Raw genomic sequence first — 16,752 nt, 5'->3', positions numbered from 1 at the left:
ATGCAAAATGCAACATTCCTCAAGAGACTATCAGAAGGTAGATCTGCAATGTAGCATTCAAAATGCCCAATAAATTTTAAGTCTGAGACACGCAAAAAGAACAACAACAACAACAAACAAAAAAACCCACAGGAAAATCTAAACCATGACAAGAAAGAAAGCAGTCTTCATAATAAAAAGCAAGTCCCCCAAATATATAAATAAGAATTAAAAAAAAAAAAACTTTGACACAGACACTGTTTTTTTTTTATTTTATGTTCAAAGAGTTGAAGGGAGATATGTTCAAAGAATTAAAGAGAAATATGAGTAAACAAATCCTTGGCAGAAAAACACAAACTGTAAAAAAGAGCAAAGTGAACATTCTATCATTGAAAAATACAAAACTAGGGAGGGAAAACGCACTAGCTGGTCTTAGTAACAGTTTGAAGATAACAGAAAAGGGAGTCAGGCTGATTAAAAGAAAACTATCCAATCTGAAGAATAGAGAGGAAAAAATGGAATAAAATTTAGGGGGGAAAAAAAAGAGGGAACTCCGAGACACTTTCAGATGTTCTAACATACATGGAATAAGAATCCAAGAAAGAGGAAGAAGGAAATGGATCAGAAGATAATATTGTAAAAGACATAATGGCCAAACATTTCCCAAGGTTTTAGAGAAAGAATAAATTAAGAATCAAAAAGTTCAACAAACCCGAAGAGGCATAATAAATTCAAGGGAAATCACACCTAGGGTTCACTATCAATTTCTGAAAATTTACATTTTCTTTAAAAAGAAAATTTAAAAAAGAGAAAAAGAAAAATGTCTTTAAATCTGCCAGAGATAACACACAGGAAGACAAAGGCACAAATGAGAGTGAAGTCTTACCAAAAACAAGGAAGGGGAGGGTTGGGGTGGCAGGTGATGGACACTGGGGACGGTATGTGCTATGGGGAGTGCTGTGGATTGTGTAAGACTGATGAATCACAGCCCTGTACCCCTGAAACAAATACTGCGTTATAGGTATTAATTTTAAAAAAAAAAAAATATATATATACCAAGTCAAAAACAAACCACCTGAACCAAGGTTATCTAACACAGGCATTTTCTCCGTACTACGTGTCATGTTTATTCCACAAGACACATCACAGCCTTGCTGGACTCAGGAACACCAGACAAGCACCTTAGCATTCTGGGTGGGGCCATGTAAAACAGCAAAATCACCAACAAGAAGCAAAGAAGAGCAGAAAACAGGCCCTACATATAAACAGCCCATGAGGGGCGCCTGGGTGGCTCAGTGGGTTAAGCCTCTGCCTTCGGCTCAGGCCATGATCTCAGGGTCCTGGGATCGAGCCCTGTATGGGCTCTCTGCTTAGCAGGGAGCCTGCTTCCTCCTCTCTCTCTTTCTGCTTCTCTGCCTACTTGTGATCTCTGTCAAATAAATAAATAAAATCTTAAAAAAAAAAAAAAAAAAAAAGCCCGTGAAAAGAACACTTTGTTTACAGTAGGACCGCTGAAACAAGGCAGCAACCCCAGCTAGGAATATGCGTATCAGAGGATACAAAATTTTAGTGACATTGTGTGTGCCCACGAATGACTGTGAAGGAGCTCCAGGCCTTGATTTGGGGGTTACAAATAAATTCCACAAGCAGGCAATCTGCAAACGCAGAATCTGTGAATAATGAGGGTTTCCTGTACATAAATTCTTGCCAAGACTGATCCACAACAGAGGATAAAAGGAAACTCAGATGTTGGGAGGAAGTCACTCATCTTCAAGTTCAACCAAAGAAAGACAAGTACTCTCAAAAACTATCCTGTGGGGGGCGCCTGGGTGGCTCAGTGGGTTAAGCCGCTGCCTTCAGCTCAGGTCATGATCTCAGGGTCCTGGGATCGAGTCGCACATCGAGCTCTCTGCTCAGCAGGGAGCCTGCTTCTCTCTCTCTCTCTCTCTCTCTCTACCAGCCTCTCTACCTACCTGTGATCTCTCTCTGTCAAATAAATAAATAAAATCTTTAAAAAAAAAAAAAAAAAAAACTATCCTGTGGGTAATTCTAAAGAGAGTGAAGAGGAGATTTTAGCCAGAATAAAAAGGACGGTCAGAATGATCCGTTCTGCAAGGAAGACTGCACCAAGAAACAAGGACAGAGAACATGTCCACGAGCTCAAAAGCTGACAGCTCCAGCTTTCCCTGGCGTTCAGAGCAAACCAGCCATCAAGGTTCATTATGGAACTGCCACAGTTCTTCAAACTGGACACAGAGTCAGGAAACCCACGGCCCATCAGGCTGAAGATCTTAAGAAAAAACCTCTGTGTCGTATGCATTTGGTAATACAAGAAAATCTCTGTACCATCCTGATTACAGAGAAGGCCATCCTGTGCGCCCAGGACTAGAGACCTAGAATATTCAGGCTCACGCGCACCCAAGCCTAAAGCCAAGGTCAAGTTGGCAACTGCGAGATCCGTTTCCACTAGCGATGGGGCTGAAGCTGCCATCTCCCCCCAGTCTGGCCCTGACTGCTCTGCTCTGAGCTGGGAAAGCAGCCCCTTGAGATTTGAAACTGGACATGTCCTGCTTCTTCTGTGGCCTGGACAAGAACAAAGACAGGACAGAAGCCACCAGTCCCACTGCAGAGGTGACAGTAACCCATGCTGGGAATATAACCCATGACAGGCAGTGACTTCCTTAAAATGAGCAAGTGTAATGTTCAAAACATCACTACGGTGAGGAACCTATGTTCTTCATGTCAATCTGTTGACTTTCCAAAAGACACAGCCTATGTTGCATAATCTCTTTATTTGGTAAAAAGTTAAAAAAAAAAAATGTCCTATAGATTTGAGGAAACTAAACAGACTCCCACGGGCCGTATCAAGAGACCACCAACCAGAATCACCGATCCAAACAAAATGCCACAGTTCATCCAAACTCCTCTTCATTTAGTCCTCACGTTTCACAGAAAAACCAATGACCAAGTGGGTAAGTAACATGACGCCGCCACTGTGGGAAAGGGTAGGGCAGTTCCTCAAAATTTACCATCTAGTCCGGTCATGGCACTTTGGGGAAATGTCCCCAGAAAGAGCTGAAAATACAGACTTGAAGAGGGATCTGCCCTTCCATGTTCACAGCAGCTGTATTCACAATCACCGAAAAGTGGAGGCAAATCTCCCGAATGCCCACTCACAGAGGAATGGGCCCCGTCCATATAGTGGGACGGTCATCGGCCTCGAGAAGGAGTTCAGTTCTGACACAGGCGACAACAGGGATAATGCTTGAAGACATGAGGCTCCGTGATGTGAGCCAGACACAAAAGAAGAAATTCCACATGAATCCACTTATATGAGGTACCTAGGAAAAGGGGACAAATTCGGGGACAGGAAGTAACGCGGGGATGGCGGTGGGGGTAGGGGCCGGGGAGTTCAGTGTCTAGCGTGCACAGAGTCTCAGTCCAGGGAGACCAGAAAGTTCTGGAGATGAATGGTGAGATAGTGGTGACAGCCACACAACGGTGTAAATTTACTTAAATGTCACCAAACAGTCCCCTTAAAGAGTTAAAAGGGTAAATGTGAGGTTATGCGTATTTTACCACCATCAGCCAAACAATAAGTAAATAAATAAATGCTCCGGGCACCTCACTAGCTCAGTTGGTGGAGCGGGCAACACCCGACCACAGGGTTACGAGTTCAGGCCCCACACTGGGTGCAGAGCTTCCTTAAAAAATAAAAATCTTCAAAAAAAAAAAAAAAGAAAAAAGCTCAAAAGCCAAGTGCAATTTTACCAAAGCAGGGCAAAGGTAAAGAAGTCATAAGTCATTTTCTTGTAGGCTACATCCCATGACATCTTGCAATATTACAAACTTCTACTACGAACCCAGCAGCCATTCCAGTGAAGACACCCAACCCAGTGCTCTCCCAGAACCAGGGATCAGGAGGTAGGGCCCCAGCCTAAGGCATGAATGTTCAGAGGGGGCTCTCAGAGCTTCGCTGCAGTGCCAGCTTCTGCCCTAAAGAGTCAGCCCACCTGCAGTGAAGAAGTGTCCTATTTCGTCCCCAGCAGGATTCTAGACACAAGGCAGTGCCTGAGGAGACCTGTGTTTCCCACGTTCCTGCCATTTCAGTTACGCCTATGGTCTGACCCAAGCCAAGTCTTTGTAAGGGGACAATTCTTTCAGGCTAATCAAGCCAGCAAATTAACACCTTTGGGAGATGTTTACAATGTGCCAGATCGGATCAGATTTCCCAAAGGCAAGTTCTAAAACGTTAGTGGGGAGAGGAAGAAAAACAGGTGAACTATCACCACCTCACCTGGGCAGGAAAGAGCTTTGTGGGACTGAACCATCCCCCCAAACCTGGCTCCCACGATTAAGGTTCTCACAGTAGAGTCCTAGTGAAATTTCCTATTTATTTATGGGAGCGAAGCATGATCTAACTAATTATATAGAGAAATCAGACCCGTTTCCTAAATGGTAGAAAGAGACTACAACAGAACAAGCACAAGGAGGAGAAGGACTGCACGAAGACGCCTTGACTGGGGCGGACAGGCAGCGCTAAATATTTCACATCACCCAGGAGGCACCTGAAGGTACATGTCACAGCCTCCACAGACAGTGAGAAGCCTCCGGCATGCCCACAATTCCAAGATTAACAGGACTCTGCTCAGAGGAGGAGCTGGAGGAGACATCTTGCGTTTTGCTAAGAAAAGTAGTCCTAAGAAACAGAAGCTCTAGATACGCAGCAACTAGGTTAAAGAAGCAATATTTTAAATTTAAATTGTTTGACTTGAACTTCCAATAAGGATATATTTTTTTTAATAAGAATTGTATATATTGAGCACTGGCTGGCTCAGTCAGAAAAGCATGGGACTCTTGATCTCGGGGTCTTAAATTTGAGCCCACATTGGGTGTAAAGATTACCCCAAAATTAATTAATTAAAAAGTATTGTGGGGCGCCTGGGTGGCTCAGTGGGTTAAGCCGCTGCCTTCAGCTCAGGTCATGATCTCAGAGTCCTGGGATCGAGTCCCGCATCGGGCTGTCTGCTCAGCAGAGAGCCTGCTTCCCTCTCTCTCTCTCTGCCTGCCTCTCCATCTACTTGTGATTTCTCTCTGTCAAATAAATAAATAAAATCTTTAAAAAAAAAAAAAAAAAGTATTGTATATAGTTAAGTCAAATTTTGACAGATATACATTGAAAAATGAGTACGAGAGCCAAGCTAATATATCCATCACTCTACAAGCTTATCCTTCTGTGTGTACGGCAGGAATGCTTAAAATCGAACTCTCCTAGTAAATTTCAAGTATACAGTAGAGTTAAAATGGAGTGTTTTTGTTTTTAAAGCAAACGGCCCAAAATAGAGGGCTATCCAGTTGTCACTTCTTCTGTCTATGGCAACTCCTTGGTAAAGACCCCTGAAAGCCTCACTCCCTCCATGATACTTCAGACCAGGGTGAACTATGGAAGAATTTTATGGCATTTCTCAATAAAAAATGCTGACCACATCAAACCGGGTCTTGTTATTGAAACAGCTACAATGTATACTAAAGGAGAAGAACACGGTGCCTAAACTAGTAACTGAAATGGAAAGCAACATAAAGTACAACATAAGTTCTCTCTAAAATTACTAAAAACAATGCAAAATTTTAAGTTTCATCCCAAACATCAACCATTTTCTTTAATACTATTAAAAACAACCAGGGCGCCTGGGTGGCTCAGTGGGTTAAGTGTCTGCCTTTGGCTCGGGTCATGATCTCAGGATCCTGGGATCGAGCCCCACATCGGGCTCCCTGCCCAGCGGGGAGTCTGCTTCTCCCTCTCCCTCCATCCTTCCCACCCCTCCCCCCCCCACTCATTCTCTCCCCCTAAATAAATAAAATCTTAAAAAAAAAAAAAAAAAAACCATAACCACAGAACAGTGAATGTGTCTGACATGGATTCTATATTTTCCTTTAATTAACACAATTACACTGAACAGGGTTAAATGCTTCGTTTAAAAAATACAATTATTTCTTTTCTCAAATACAATCTGTTCTCTGAGATTTAATTTTACAGATCCAATTTCACAGACGGTCCCTTGTAAAATGTAATTTTGATGTAAACGAAAGTTTTAATGAACAACAAAAAAATTTCCATAAATACAACTCAGAGATTTAGGCATGACGACACTGGAAATTTCTCATGCCTAAATCAATTTGATCCTTATTTTTGATACTTATTTTTTCATTAGATTCCATTACCTGTAGAGTATTTTGCAACAGCCTGTGGCCAAATGTGATCAAAGGCAGGGGTTGTGATCTATCACAATAGATCAAATGTGATCTATTGATCACAATAGGAAACTTCCATCATGTATCGGTAAAGTTACTTAAAGGGAAAAAAAAAATTCCCCTGCTATAAATAACAAGCTTCTCTGGTAAGGTATAAATGATTCCGGGGGGCACCTGGGTGGTTCAGTCAGTCAAGAGTGTGACTCTTGATTATGACTCAGGTACATGACCTCAGGGTCCGTCCTGAGACTGACCCTGCAAGGGGCTCCGCATCTAGTTCCGTGCTGCGCGTGGAGCCTCCCTAGGATTCTCTCTCCCCCTGTGCCCCTCCCCCGCTGAAATAAATACATAAAAACAGAGATCCTTTTTACAAAATGTTTAGTCTACGAACTTTCCCAAAATGCTTTTGATACTTGGGGTGAGGCAGGCGTTCTGACACAAAGTGACACTTACCTTCCGATAAATCATGTGACACATGGCGATGCGCAGCCTCATGCCCGCGCACTGAACATGGTAGAAGTACAGATGGTGCAGTATGGCCAGGATAAGCGTACAGACAGTCAGCACGGTGGCGTAGATATAGGCTTCGTGCAAAGCCACAGCCTTAGTAGGATCATGGTTTTCAAAATAATTAATAATTTTCCCCAAAAATATGGGCTGGATTACTTTGGTGCCTTCCTAAAAGGAAAGGAGAAAGCTGTAATTAGAAATACAGGTCCTACCAGTTTTTCTGAAGGTAGCTTTGCGTTTATGACAAGCATGTTAAAAAGGCATTTTAACAAAGTGCTACATTCATCACTAATCCCCAAAGAAAACAGAACTCTTCTTTTATGTAAGACAACCAGATAATAGTTTAACCTTAAGCCAAAATTCTAAGTGCAAAAGCTTTAAAGCTTTAGTTTGCTGTGCTTGGGGTCACTGTGGGTGCTCGATGAATATTGCAACCTGTGTTTAGAACGCTTGGCCCAAGATAAATAAGGAAAAATGGCAAAAGAAAGGTGTGGTGTGTGCTCGCTCAGAGGTGGGCAGCCCAGCTCACAGGCTCCCTGCTGGGTCTCTGCCATCAACATCCCAGCCCAAAGCAAAGTTACGAATGGCTCGCTCACGGGAGGTAGGCTCTTACAACCTCCTTTCTGCATTAGAAGGGCTCTGGGGGAACAGAGACACTGGTGCAAACACGGATCTGAGCCCAACCCCAAATTCCACGTGTCAGTAGATCAAAAGAATGGAGTCCAACCTCCAACGTGGGTTGGAGTAAGGAAACAGGACCAGGCTCAAGAGGCTCCCAAGCTCTCAGTCACAGGGGGCTCTGCTTTCAAAGATATCTATCCCTAGAAGTTGAGCACTGCTGCCTTGGAGTCAAAAATTAAGCTCAGCAGAAGGCAAGCTCAAAATAATGCCATCCATGGTTCACCGTAAGCCATACATCGCAGGTGTTGGTTTTAAAGAATTTTAACAGGAACGCTTCCCTCCCCCAAAGCAAAAAATTAAAATCCTACACCACTGAGTTAAGGAAATGCTGGGGCTTACTTACCTCCCAAATTAAGACGTAAGGAAAGAATTTTTTTTTTTTTTCCCCTAAAACGAAAGGCAAAGAAACGTCAACCCTTGCCCTTCCGTGCCAGATGGCCTTTCTACCCCACAACCTACATCCGCTCTTGTCAGGTACCATCAAAGGATGCCAAACACTCAGTGCAAATACATGTCACCCAAAGTAAACACACAGACCTTCCGCCACACTTCAACTAATGCCAAAAGTTTGGAAATCTTTCAAGAACTCCACTTTGAAACAAACATCTCCTCTTGGGCAACCTGTTCTTATTAACGCAGACGTGGCAACCAACTAACAGGTTCACTTCTGGTGGCTCTCCTCCGTCTGTCCGGAGGAACCCACAGCACAGAAGGGCAAGGGAACCCCGAAAAGCCAAACCCGAGACGCAGGTAACATGCATTTTCTCCTCAACCAACCAGTGCCCCTTCAGGATATTGACAGAAAGCGGTTCCCATCCCTGAGATGGGTGTGACATTATGAACCCCAACACCACAGACATGCATACACCCGCTGGCAACCTTCACCATCAGCCTCCCCTTTCAGGAGGTCATGGCCCTTTTGTACTACAAGGAAACGCTGCTCACGGAAGATAATCAGATCTCAAGAACACAAAGGCTCACTGTTGCGTGTCCAGCAGGCCCCATCTTTCGTCCCAAGAAGCACTGAGTTTATGAAAGCAACCCGAATATAGCATCCTGGGATCGAGTCCTGCATCGGGCTCCTTGCTCGGCAGGGAGCCTGCTACTCCCTCTGCCTCTGCCTGCCTCTCTGTCTGCCTGTGCTCTCTCTCTCTCTGATAAATAAATAAATAGAATCTTTTTTAAAAGATTTTTTAAAAATCTTTTCTTAAAGATTTTAAATAAAATCTTAAAAAAAAAAAAGAACACAAAATAAAGACAGGGCATTATCACCCAAACACTGGGATTTTTCTGCTAACAGTACTTAATAATCCACCAATCAGACACACTCACTAAAGAGTAATGCCAGCTCGAGACCCCCAACTCCCCACTCATCTGTCCATTCTTGATCCTTACTCTCAACTACGAAGAAATAAAACCAGGAAAATATGTATTATTAAACTTGAAAGTAACCATATTAAAACTTTCTGGAGAGCAGGAGCGAGGTCAAAAACTACGTGAGCAAATACGCCCACCTTTGACAGTCATCTCTGCCCGGTCAAGATTCTTCCCACAAACCAGCTGAGAATACGGTCTTTATTATTCCTTCACAAGATTTCTTCTTGATTGTAAAACCATAAGGGGTTGGGGTTTTTTTTTTTTTTTTTAAGATTTTATTCATTTATTCTACAGAGAGAGAGAGATCACAAGTAGGCAGAGAGAAAAGGGAAAGCAGACTCCCCGCCGAGCAGAGAGTCCAACGCAGGGCTTGATCCCAGGACCCCGAGATCACAACCCAAGCCAAAGGCAGTGGGACTCAACCCACTAAGCCACCCAGGTACCCCAACCATAAGGGGTTTTTAGAAGAGCCCGATATGATACCACAACACGCCTTGGTTCAAGGTCCTACCAGAGTTTCAGAGTCTCTGAAGCAAGTACTTCTTAATGGAGCATTGGGCATTCAGCTCCCTGAAACATCAGACGTCTGAACTCTACTCTTGCTTCTTATTAGGGTAACTTATTACACGGCTAGATGCCACAACTTGCCCCATGTAGTGGAAACATTTCTTACCCAACCCCACCACGCCTAATGTTGGAGAAAAGAAAGCAAGCAGAGGAAACAGAAAGAAGCTATCCGACAAAGAGAAAATGATGGAGTCAAACCTAACAGCCAAAAGGTCGGCCTGTTTAGAACAGTCCCTCCCGACTTCCTGCTTTCTCCCATAAAAGAGAGTTGGGCAGAATGGCCTACGATTTAGCCAGAGCTTGCTTGTCCCAGAATGCAACGGGTTGCCATTCTTGAATAAATCTGTTTTTGCTGGTAATGTAAGTGGGAAGTTCTATGTGTAAGGTTAACAGGGGAAAAGCAGTGAATGAACAGAGGAAAGATGAGAACCCCCACATTCTGCGACCGTCCAGTCAATTAACAGCTCTTGCGCAATGATCACAAACAGACAGGAGGTACCTAATCAGCGAGGCCCACCAGCAGACCTACCAAATCAATCAGCAAAGGAGAAGGGAAGGGGGGAAAAACCGAGTCGGACCCAGGTTCTAGATCTACCCAGAAGAACATGTTCCATGACTCGGGGCCTAAGGTACGGGCCACGTCCTGACTATGGGAATCTCTCCAGGACAAACAACTTGGAGTCGAGTATTTAATTTGAAAAAAATAAATAAAATTATAGTGAGAGAGAATGGAAAGGAACCCAGACAACCACTGCCAACCAAATGCACCTGATCTGGATATGGATTCAAACAGCAAGGGGAAAAAAGAAAAGAAAAGAAAAGAAAGAAAGGTGAGCTAGATACTGACGGTTTCTAGGATCAGTGTTAATATTTATGCATAATAATAGCTTTAGATTATATAGTGGAAAGAGTCCGTTTAAAGACACATACTAAAATACAGATGAAGGGGCGCCTGGGTGGCTCAGTTGTTAAGCATCTGCCTTTGGCTCAGGTCATGATCCCTAGGTCCTGGGATTGAGCCCCGCATCAGGCTCCTTGCTCAGCGGGAAGCCTGCTTCTCTCTCTCTCACTCCCCCTGCTCATGTTCCCTCTATCTGTGTGTCTCTCTCTGTCAAACATATAAATAAAATCTTTAAAAAAATAAAATAAAATGACATCGAGATAAAATGATGCAGCACTTAAGAACTACTTGACAATACTCTTGGGAAGCATGAGAGTGAGTGGGGTATAGAAGGGTCAAGACCGGTCATGGGCTGATACCCACTGAGGCTGGCTTAGGGGGACAGGCAAGCTTAATCCGCAGGGGAGGAAGAGCCATTTCCCCTCAACCCTTCTGAGCTAAGGACTGAGAACCTCTGTAATAAGAGACAAATTCACAGGAGAGAAACAAACACAAGTTTATCAACAGGTGTACCTCTGGCTCTGGAGAGCCCCAGGAAAACGGAGTAACCCCCGGGGCCAGAGCCACCGCCATGGGTGTGTTTAACCCAAAAATCATGGGAAACAGGGAAGGCTGACTGTGCTGACTGAGCTCTCTGCTGACAGGACTCTCTTGGGATTCAGAGCCACCGTCGTCTGCCTGGCACAAAGAGGGAGACATTCTTACAAACGTAGGTCTCCTTTATAAAACTAACTGTCCCTTACAGAAAGGTAAAGGGACAACACCCCTTGGTTCTGCTCCGTTTTCAGAATTTCTGTGACTGATGCTTCTCAAAACCAATCCGCTCAGGGGCACCTGGCTGGCTCCGTAGGTGGAACATGAGACTCTTGGCCTCAGGGTTGTGAGTTCAGGCCCCACACTGGGCATGGAGCCCAGTTTAAAAAAAACAAAACTTGTTTAATAAGCACAAAATAATCTGTAGCCCAAAGTGGCATATTCTGGGAAGGCATACTCTGCTATCCTTCCATCATATTCTAGGTTTGTATTTTTAAGTGTTCCTAAAAAGTGACAGGGGCAGTGGGGGAGAAACCGAGTGTGTGAACACGTACAAAGCAGTGGACACTGTAGCACAGAACCGCTGTCAGAGAAAAAACACCTCCTCTCAGCTCTCTGCCCATCGTGGGCAGTGGCCCTGGCAGAAGAAGGAGTCAGGGCAGAAGGCAACAGGCACTCGTCGGGCAGTCGGAACACTTTGCTTCAGAAACCAGGCCGGTGACTTGCATGTCCCATGACCTAAGACCACCCATGCCCTCCTGTGCCACCGTATCTTTATCCTTGGAAATTCCTGCCTGGTGCACCTCCGAGGGATCCTGAGACAGGTAGATGGGATGCACGAGCCTACGGTGTCGGAACACCAGCACCGCAGTCCGTACAAACTAAGCTCACGCTCACTATAGGCGAGTCCCAAGATGAGGCCCAGTCCACGCTTCAGGCAGAGGCCGGTTTTGCACACGGCTTGGAAAACCCACCGCTCCCCGACAGGCAACCATCGGAGAACAGGAGCTCTTGAGAAAAGTTGCTCATAAAGCCAACTTTTCTAAGGAGTTGCCAGAAGTTTTTTGGTTTTTTGGTTTGGTTTTTTGTTTGTTTGTTTTTTTAATTTAACCATTTTGAATGGTTAAATGCAACCAGCAGCCACTCCTCAGCCCTCTGGGTTAGAGAGAGGGGAAGGGGGTCTGGAACCCAGGAGGGACGAAAAGCCACAAAGGCCTGGGACAACACTCAAGCAATCAGCCTTGAGGAGAAGCACAAATGACATGGGGCGGGGGGTGGAGACACGACTCAAAAGGATTTGGTTTACTTCTTGCCCAGCAGCTGAGTTCCAGCCCGCAGATGAAGACAAAACTTTGCCTCCCTGCAGCCTCTACCTGGACCAGAAACCACTGGCAAAAGTGGCCCCAGACAAAGGCCAAGTCACTGTCACAGAGAAGGGCCCAGGCTGTGTGGGGAGGGAGTCTCTGCTGCTGTCTGCCCGGTAAAGAGCCTTCAGGCGCCTCCTCCCCACCCCCACGGCTCTGGGCAGGAGGACCCTTGCTCTGTCCCCACGGAGATGCACACAGGGGCCGGGCACCCAGAGAGCCTGCCAGCTGCTCCAGCCCCGTTGGTGCCCGCCCGCAGGAACGCCCCCGCGTTCAACATCGGCTCAGAGCTTGTTCTTGCGAGCCACACAGGCGTTCAGTTCTCACAGGACGGAGATGTTCACTCCTTTGAAATCCAACCTTCAAAGCCTCGCCCCCGCCAGCACCGCCCTGCCTCTCCCCACTGGCGGCTGCCAGGAGCACCCTGGGAAGGCCCTGCCCATGCGTTGCTTGGGAACACTCCGGTGCTTGCAAACTGCGAATAATCCGCGAGCTGCAAGCTTTTGAGAAAATCCTACCGCTGAGTTTAGATCTTCCACTACCTAAAATACGAAGGCCAACAAGCAGCAGGAAAGATCACAAAATGGGAAACTGCTTCATTAAATCAACTATTACACTAGCCCGCAACCCATGAAATGCGGAAACTACCTTTAACCACTGAAAACCCGGAACGGCACCTCAGAGTGATTCTGAACTGCAACAGAGCCTTACCAGCTCCAGTGTACAAAATCATTTCTCATGTCTCCAAAACAGCATTGTGCCAACAGGCAAGTCTAGAAAAACCAGAGTAATTTTGTTGGATTTCAGACTTCTTTTGCTGCCAGAAAAAATTCAAGGTTTAGGGGCACTTGGGTGGTTCAGTCTGTTAAGCGTCTGCCTTCAGCTCAGGTCGTGATCCCAGGGTCCTGGGATCGAGTCCCACATGGGGCTCCCTGCTTCTCCCTCTCCCACACCCCCTGCTTGTGTTCCCTCTTTCGCTGTGTCTCTCTTTGTCAAATAAATAAATTAAATATTTTTTTAAAAAATTTTTTAATTAAAAAACAAATTCAAGGTTTACTTCTGGTTGCACTCTCACACCGTGGGCTACCAGAGTGCCAGCCACCGAAACGCAGAGCCCTGGTATCCTCTCAAAGACACAATGAGGGGGCGCCTGGGTGGCTCAGTGGGTTAAAGCCTCTGCCTTCGGCTCAGGTCATGATCCCAGGGTCCTGGGATCGAGTCCCGCATTGGGCTCTCTGCTCAGCAGGGAGCCTGCTTCCTCCTCTCTCTGCCTGCCTCTCTGCCTACTTGTGATCTCTGTCCGTCAAATAAATAAATCTTTAAAAATAAATAAATAAATAAAGACACAATGGGAACACCCAGCACGGCCACCATCTCATTTTCTAGTGGAAACCACCAAGATACTGGCTGCGTCACAGCACAAAGCGGTGAGTGTCCTCCGGGTAGGAGGTCTGTGCCCTCCACCGTGCCGGGTTCCACCCCAGACTGTCACTGTGCGGCCCCAGGCCGGCAGCACGCCCTGCGTCTGGGGGCTTGCCCACACACTGGTGACCTGGGGTCCTCATCCTTACCCAGCAAGTGCAAACCCACGCAAGACCTGCAGCCACCATCTCTCCTCGGAGAGCCAGGGGCACCTGCGAGTCACAACAGAGAGAGCTCCGCCTCTGCCTGGATCACCGGAGTCCCACCAGAGGCCTCGGGCTTCCTCCTGGTCAGTCTCCAGGAGCTCATCGAGAACGGGGTCTTCCGCACATGGGGGGCTGTTTACGAACTCGGGCACCAGGACGGCCCCACGGCGGCCCCACCTGCATCCACAAAGGGACGGTCAAGAGTAGAAGGTGACCTTCTGAAGTCTCCGGGCCCACTTAAAGATCCCGCGGGGGTCCGCCCTAGCCACCTCCAGCGGCCGGGAGACACCGACACCAGAGCTCTGCCCAAATTTACTGTCCCGGTCTGACTTCCTGCCCAGGGAGTTCTTAGCATCCTACGTTCATGCAAGAGCCAAGTTCAAGATGCACGTGTCGGAGACCCTGCAGTCTGAGCTCTCGGCAAGCCTTCCTGCCACCAGGTGAGCTACCAGTCATGGACGCGGTCAGGCTCGTGGTCTAGAGTCGGAGCACCCGCGGCGCAGCTCTGTCCTCCGTGCTCTGTGGGACCCCGGGCACTCCCTGGAACGACCTGGCATTACGCAGCCTCGCTCCTCCAATGCGGATAAAAGCGATACTCACCCTCTCATCTGAGCTGCCCAAAGGAATGAAAGTATTACCACATGTAGATCTTTTTTTTTTTTTTTAAGATTTTTTAAAGTTATTTATTTGAGAGAGAGAGAGAGAGCAAGCATAAGCCCAAGCAGGGGGAGAGGGAGAGGGAGAAACAGACTCCCTGCTGAGCAGGAAGGCCAATGCAGGGCTCAAGCCCAGGACCCTACAATCATGACCTAAGCCGAAGGCAGATGTTTGACCTGTGGAGTCAGCCGGGTTGCCCCCTTGCAGCAGTTTCTGAGCTTTCTCAAGTACTCATTACTACACTACTACTATTACTACAGCCCTACACCACTGCCAGTACTGCTGTGGCCCCTGCCGCCACCACCAGGAGAACGAGCCCCTGCCGAAATTGCTACTAATAGTGCTATTACCACTCGTAGGAACTACTACTGTTGTTGCCGTGACTACAGAATACGAGCCTCTGCAGCCGCCAGCAACACTACCACCGAGTATGTCTCTACCGCCTCTGCAGCTGGCAGTAGTAGTAATACTACACTAAGTAGAGTATATATACACGGAGTGTAGTGCAGTGTAATACACATAGGTAGCGGCCCACAACAGCGAGGAAACCCAGCAGCTCAGTCCAAACGCGGCCACAAGGGCCACCCTTTGAGAGCCGTCACCTTCAGCTTCTTCAGCCCTGGGCAGCAAACAGAAAGGAGAGAACCAGAGGCCGCAGAGGCAGGCCTACTCCAGATACGATCCAGCACCAGACTCCAAGGACGCGGGTCCCTGCCCACGCCCAAGCAGACACAGTACATGGGCCCCAGGCACGTGCCCAGGCTCCGAGGCCGCGCAACAAGCTGACTCCACGGGCACTCTGCTCTGGAAGGTCAGCAGCCACATCTCCTTGGAAATGCCACACCCACCGGCCACAATAAACCCCAGCTTGTCACCCTGTGCATTTCGAATGGAGACCTATAGTGACGGCATAGAAACACCATCACTGGGACATCAGTACACAGGTCAAAGCCAGGCTGGGACAGCTTCAGGGTGTCCTGTCCCCTCTCCCACCCCCACCCCCGCCCCCAGACAGTCCTGCTGCTTTGCGTCTCCACCCGGCCCATCACAAGCCACGGCAGATCTAGGTGCTGCTCAGTGTCCCAGGTATTTGCCCCCACCCTCTGGCCAACCCCCTTTGTCACCCAGGGCAACTTCACTCTCCCAGAACCACCCGTCCCCTGTCGGCTGACAGACTGGTTGGCTGCAGTTACACAGGGCAGGGATCACGCACCTCCCCACCGCTCTCCCATACAACAGAGCCTTTAACCAGACAAACCAGCCAGCCCACCCACCTCACGCCCAACAAAACACACTTAGGACAACTCACCGCCCTTCTCCACCTAAAACCACCTTTTCACGGCAACCGCAACTCCCGCCCCTACGACTCTCCTACACTCACAGGCCCATCAACATCCCTAGGGCAGGATGACGGTGAGACCGAGAGCGGGGCAAGCCAGGTGGAGCGGAGGCACCCTTCCAGCAGCCCACAGCCCAGACCAGTAGGCGCTCATGGCTCTCACTGGCGCTATGCCTGGGAGAACACGATTTTGCTGGATAAGCCTGACTGAGGCCCATCGGGCTAATGGAGTCACCGACCTCCTGGCTTTTTGCCTTTGCTTTTCCATTCCACATCACTCCTAGAGTAGCTGCCGTGCCACGCTACCAAAGCTCCCCCTTCTAAGCAGCGATCCACGCCAATAGTCAGCGACAGGAAACCAGAATAGGGTGGGGCCCGAAGCCTCCAGAATTCATGGAGCCAGAGCTCCTCCACCGAGGGGGTTTTGGCTCAGAGCACGTGTCCAGCTGGAAAGGGGGCAGCCCAGAGAACAAGGCACCCTTGAGAGCTCTGGCCAGCTCCAGCCCAGACACAGGGCCCAGAGTTCTGATCCCCTGGAAGGGGAAACACAAGAAAACCTGCTTGGGGAAAGCATTTATCAGATTTGGCCTGGTCAAGTTCACTGTAATTTGCTAAACACCTAATAAACTGTTTCATGTTATTCTGGGCTCTGACCCAAATTCACTTCCTCCAAATCAGAGGGCACATATTCCTTGAGGTTGGGAAGTCTTCTCTGGGTCAAGGGCCACTCTTTTTTTTTTTTTTTTAAAGACTTTATTAATTTCTTTGACGGAGAGGGATACAGTGAGAGAGGGAACACAAGCAGGGGCAGTGGGAGAGGGAGAAGCAGGCTCCCCGCTGAGCAGAGAACCAGATGCGGGGCTCGATCCCCAGAACCCTGAGCTCATGACCTGAGCCAAAGGCAGAGGCTTAACCATCTGAGCCAGCCAGGCAACGATCTCTCTTAGCATTTATAACATTTAC

General features: G+C 47.5%; 1 protein-coding gene across 1 annotated transcript in view; it reads right to left on the bottom strand.

Annotated features, from left to right (window-relative positions):
- ABCC4 (ATP binding cassette subfamily C member 4) overlaps window positions 1–16,752 on the bottom strand; it is a 248,047-nt gene that overhangs the window by 187,236 nt on the left and 44,059 nt on the right. The window contains exon 4 of the mRNA XM_059144719.1: window positions 6,685–6,909. Coding sequence (XP_059000702.1) covers window positions 6,685–6,909 — 225 coding nt within the window. The remainder of the gene's footprint in view (window positions 1–6,684; window positions 6,910–16,752) is intronic.

This window comes from Mustela lutreola, chromosome 13 (genome assembly GCF_030435805.1).
Source record: "Mustela lutreola isolate mMusLut2 chromosome 13, mMusLut2.pri, whole genome shotgun sequence".
Taxonomy (NCBI): domain Eukaryota; kingdom Metazoa; phylum Chordata; class Mammalia; order Carnivora; family Mustelidae; genus Mustela; species Mustela lutreola.
The sequence above is the reverse complement of the archived record's forward strand: the minus strand, read 5'-3'. Positions and strand labels throughout refer to the sequence as shown.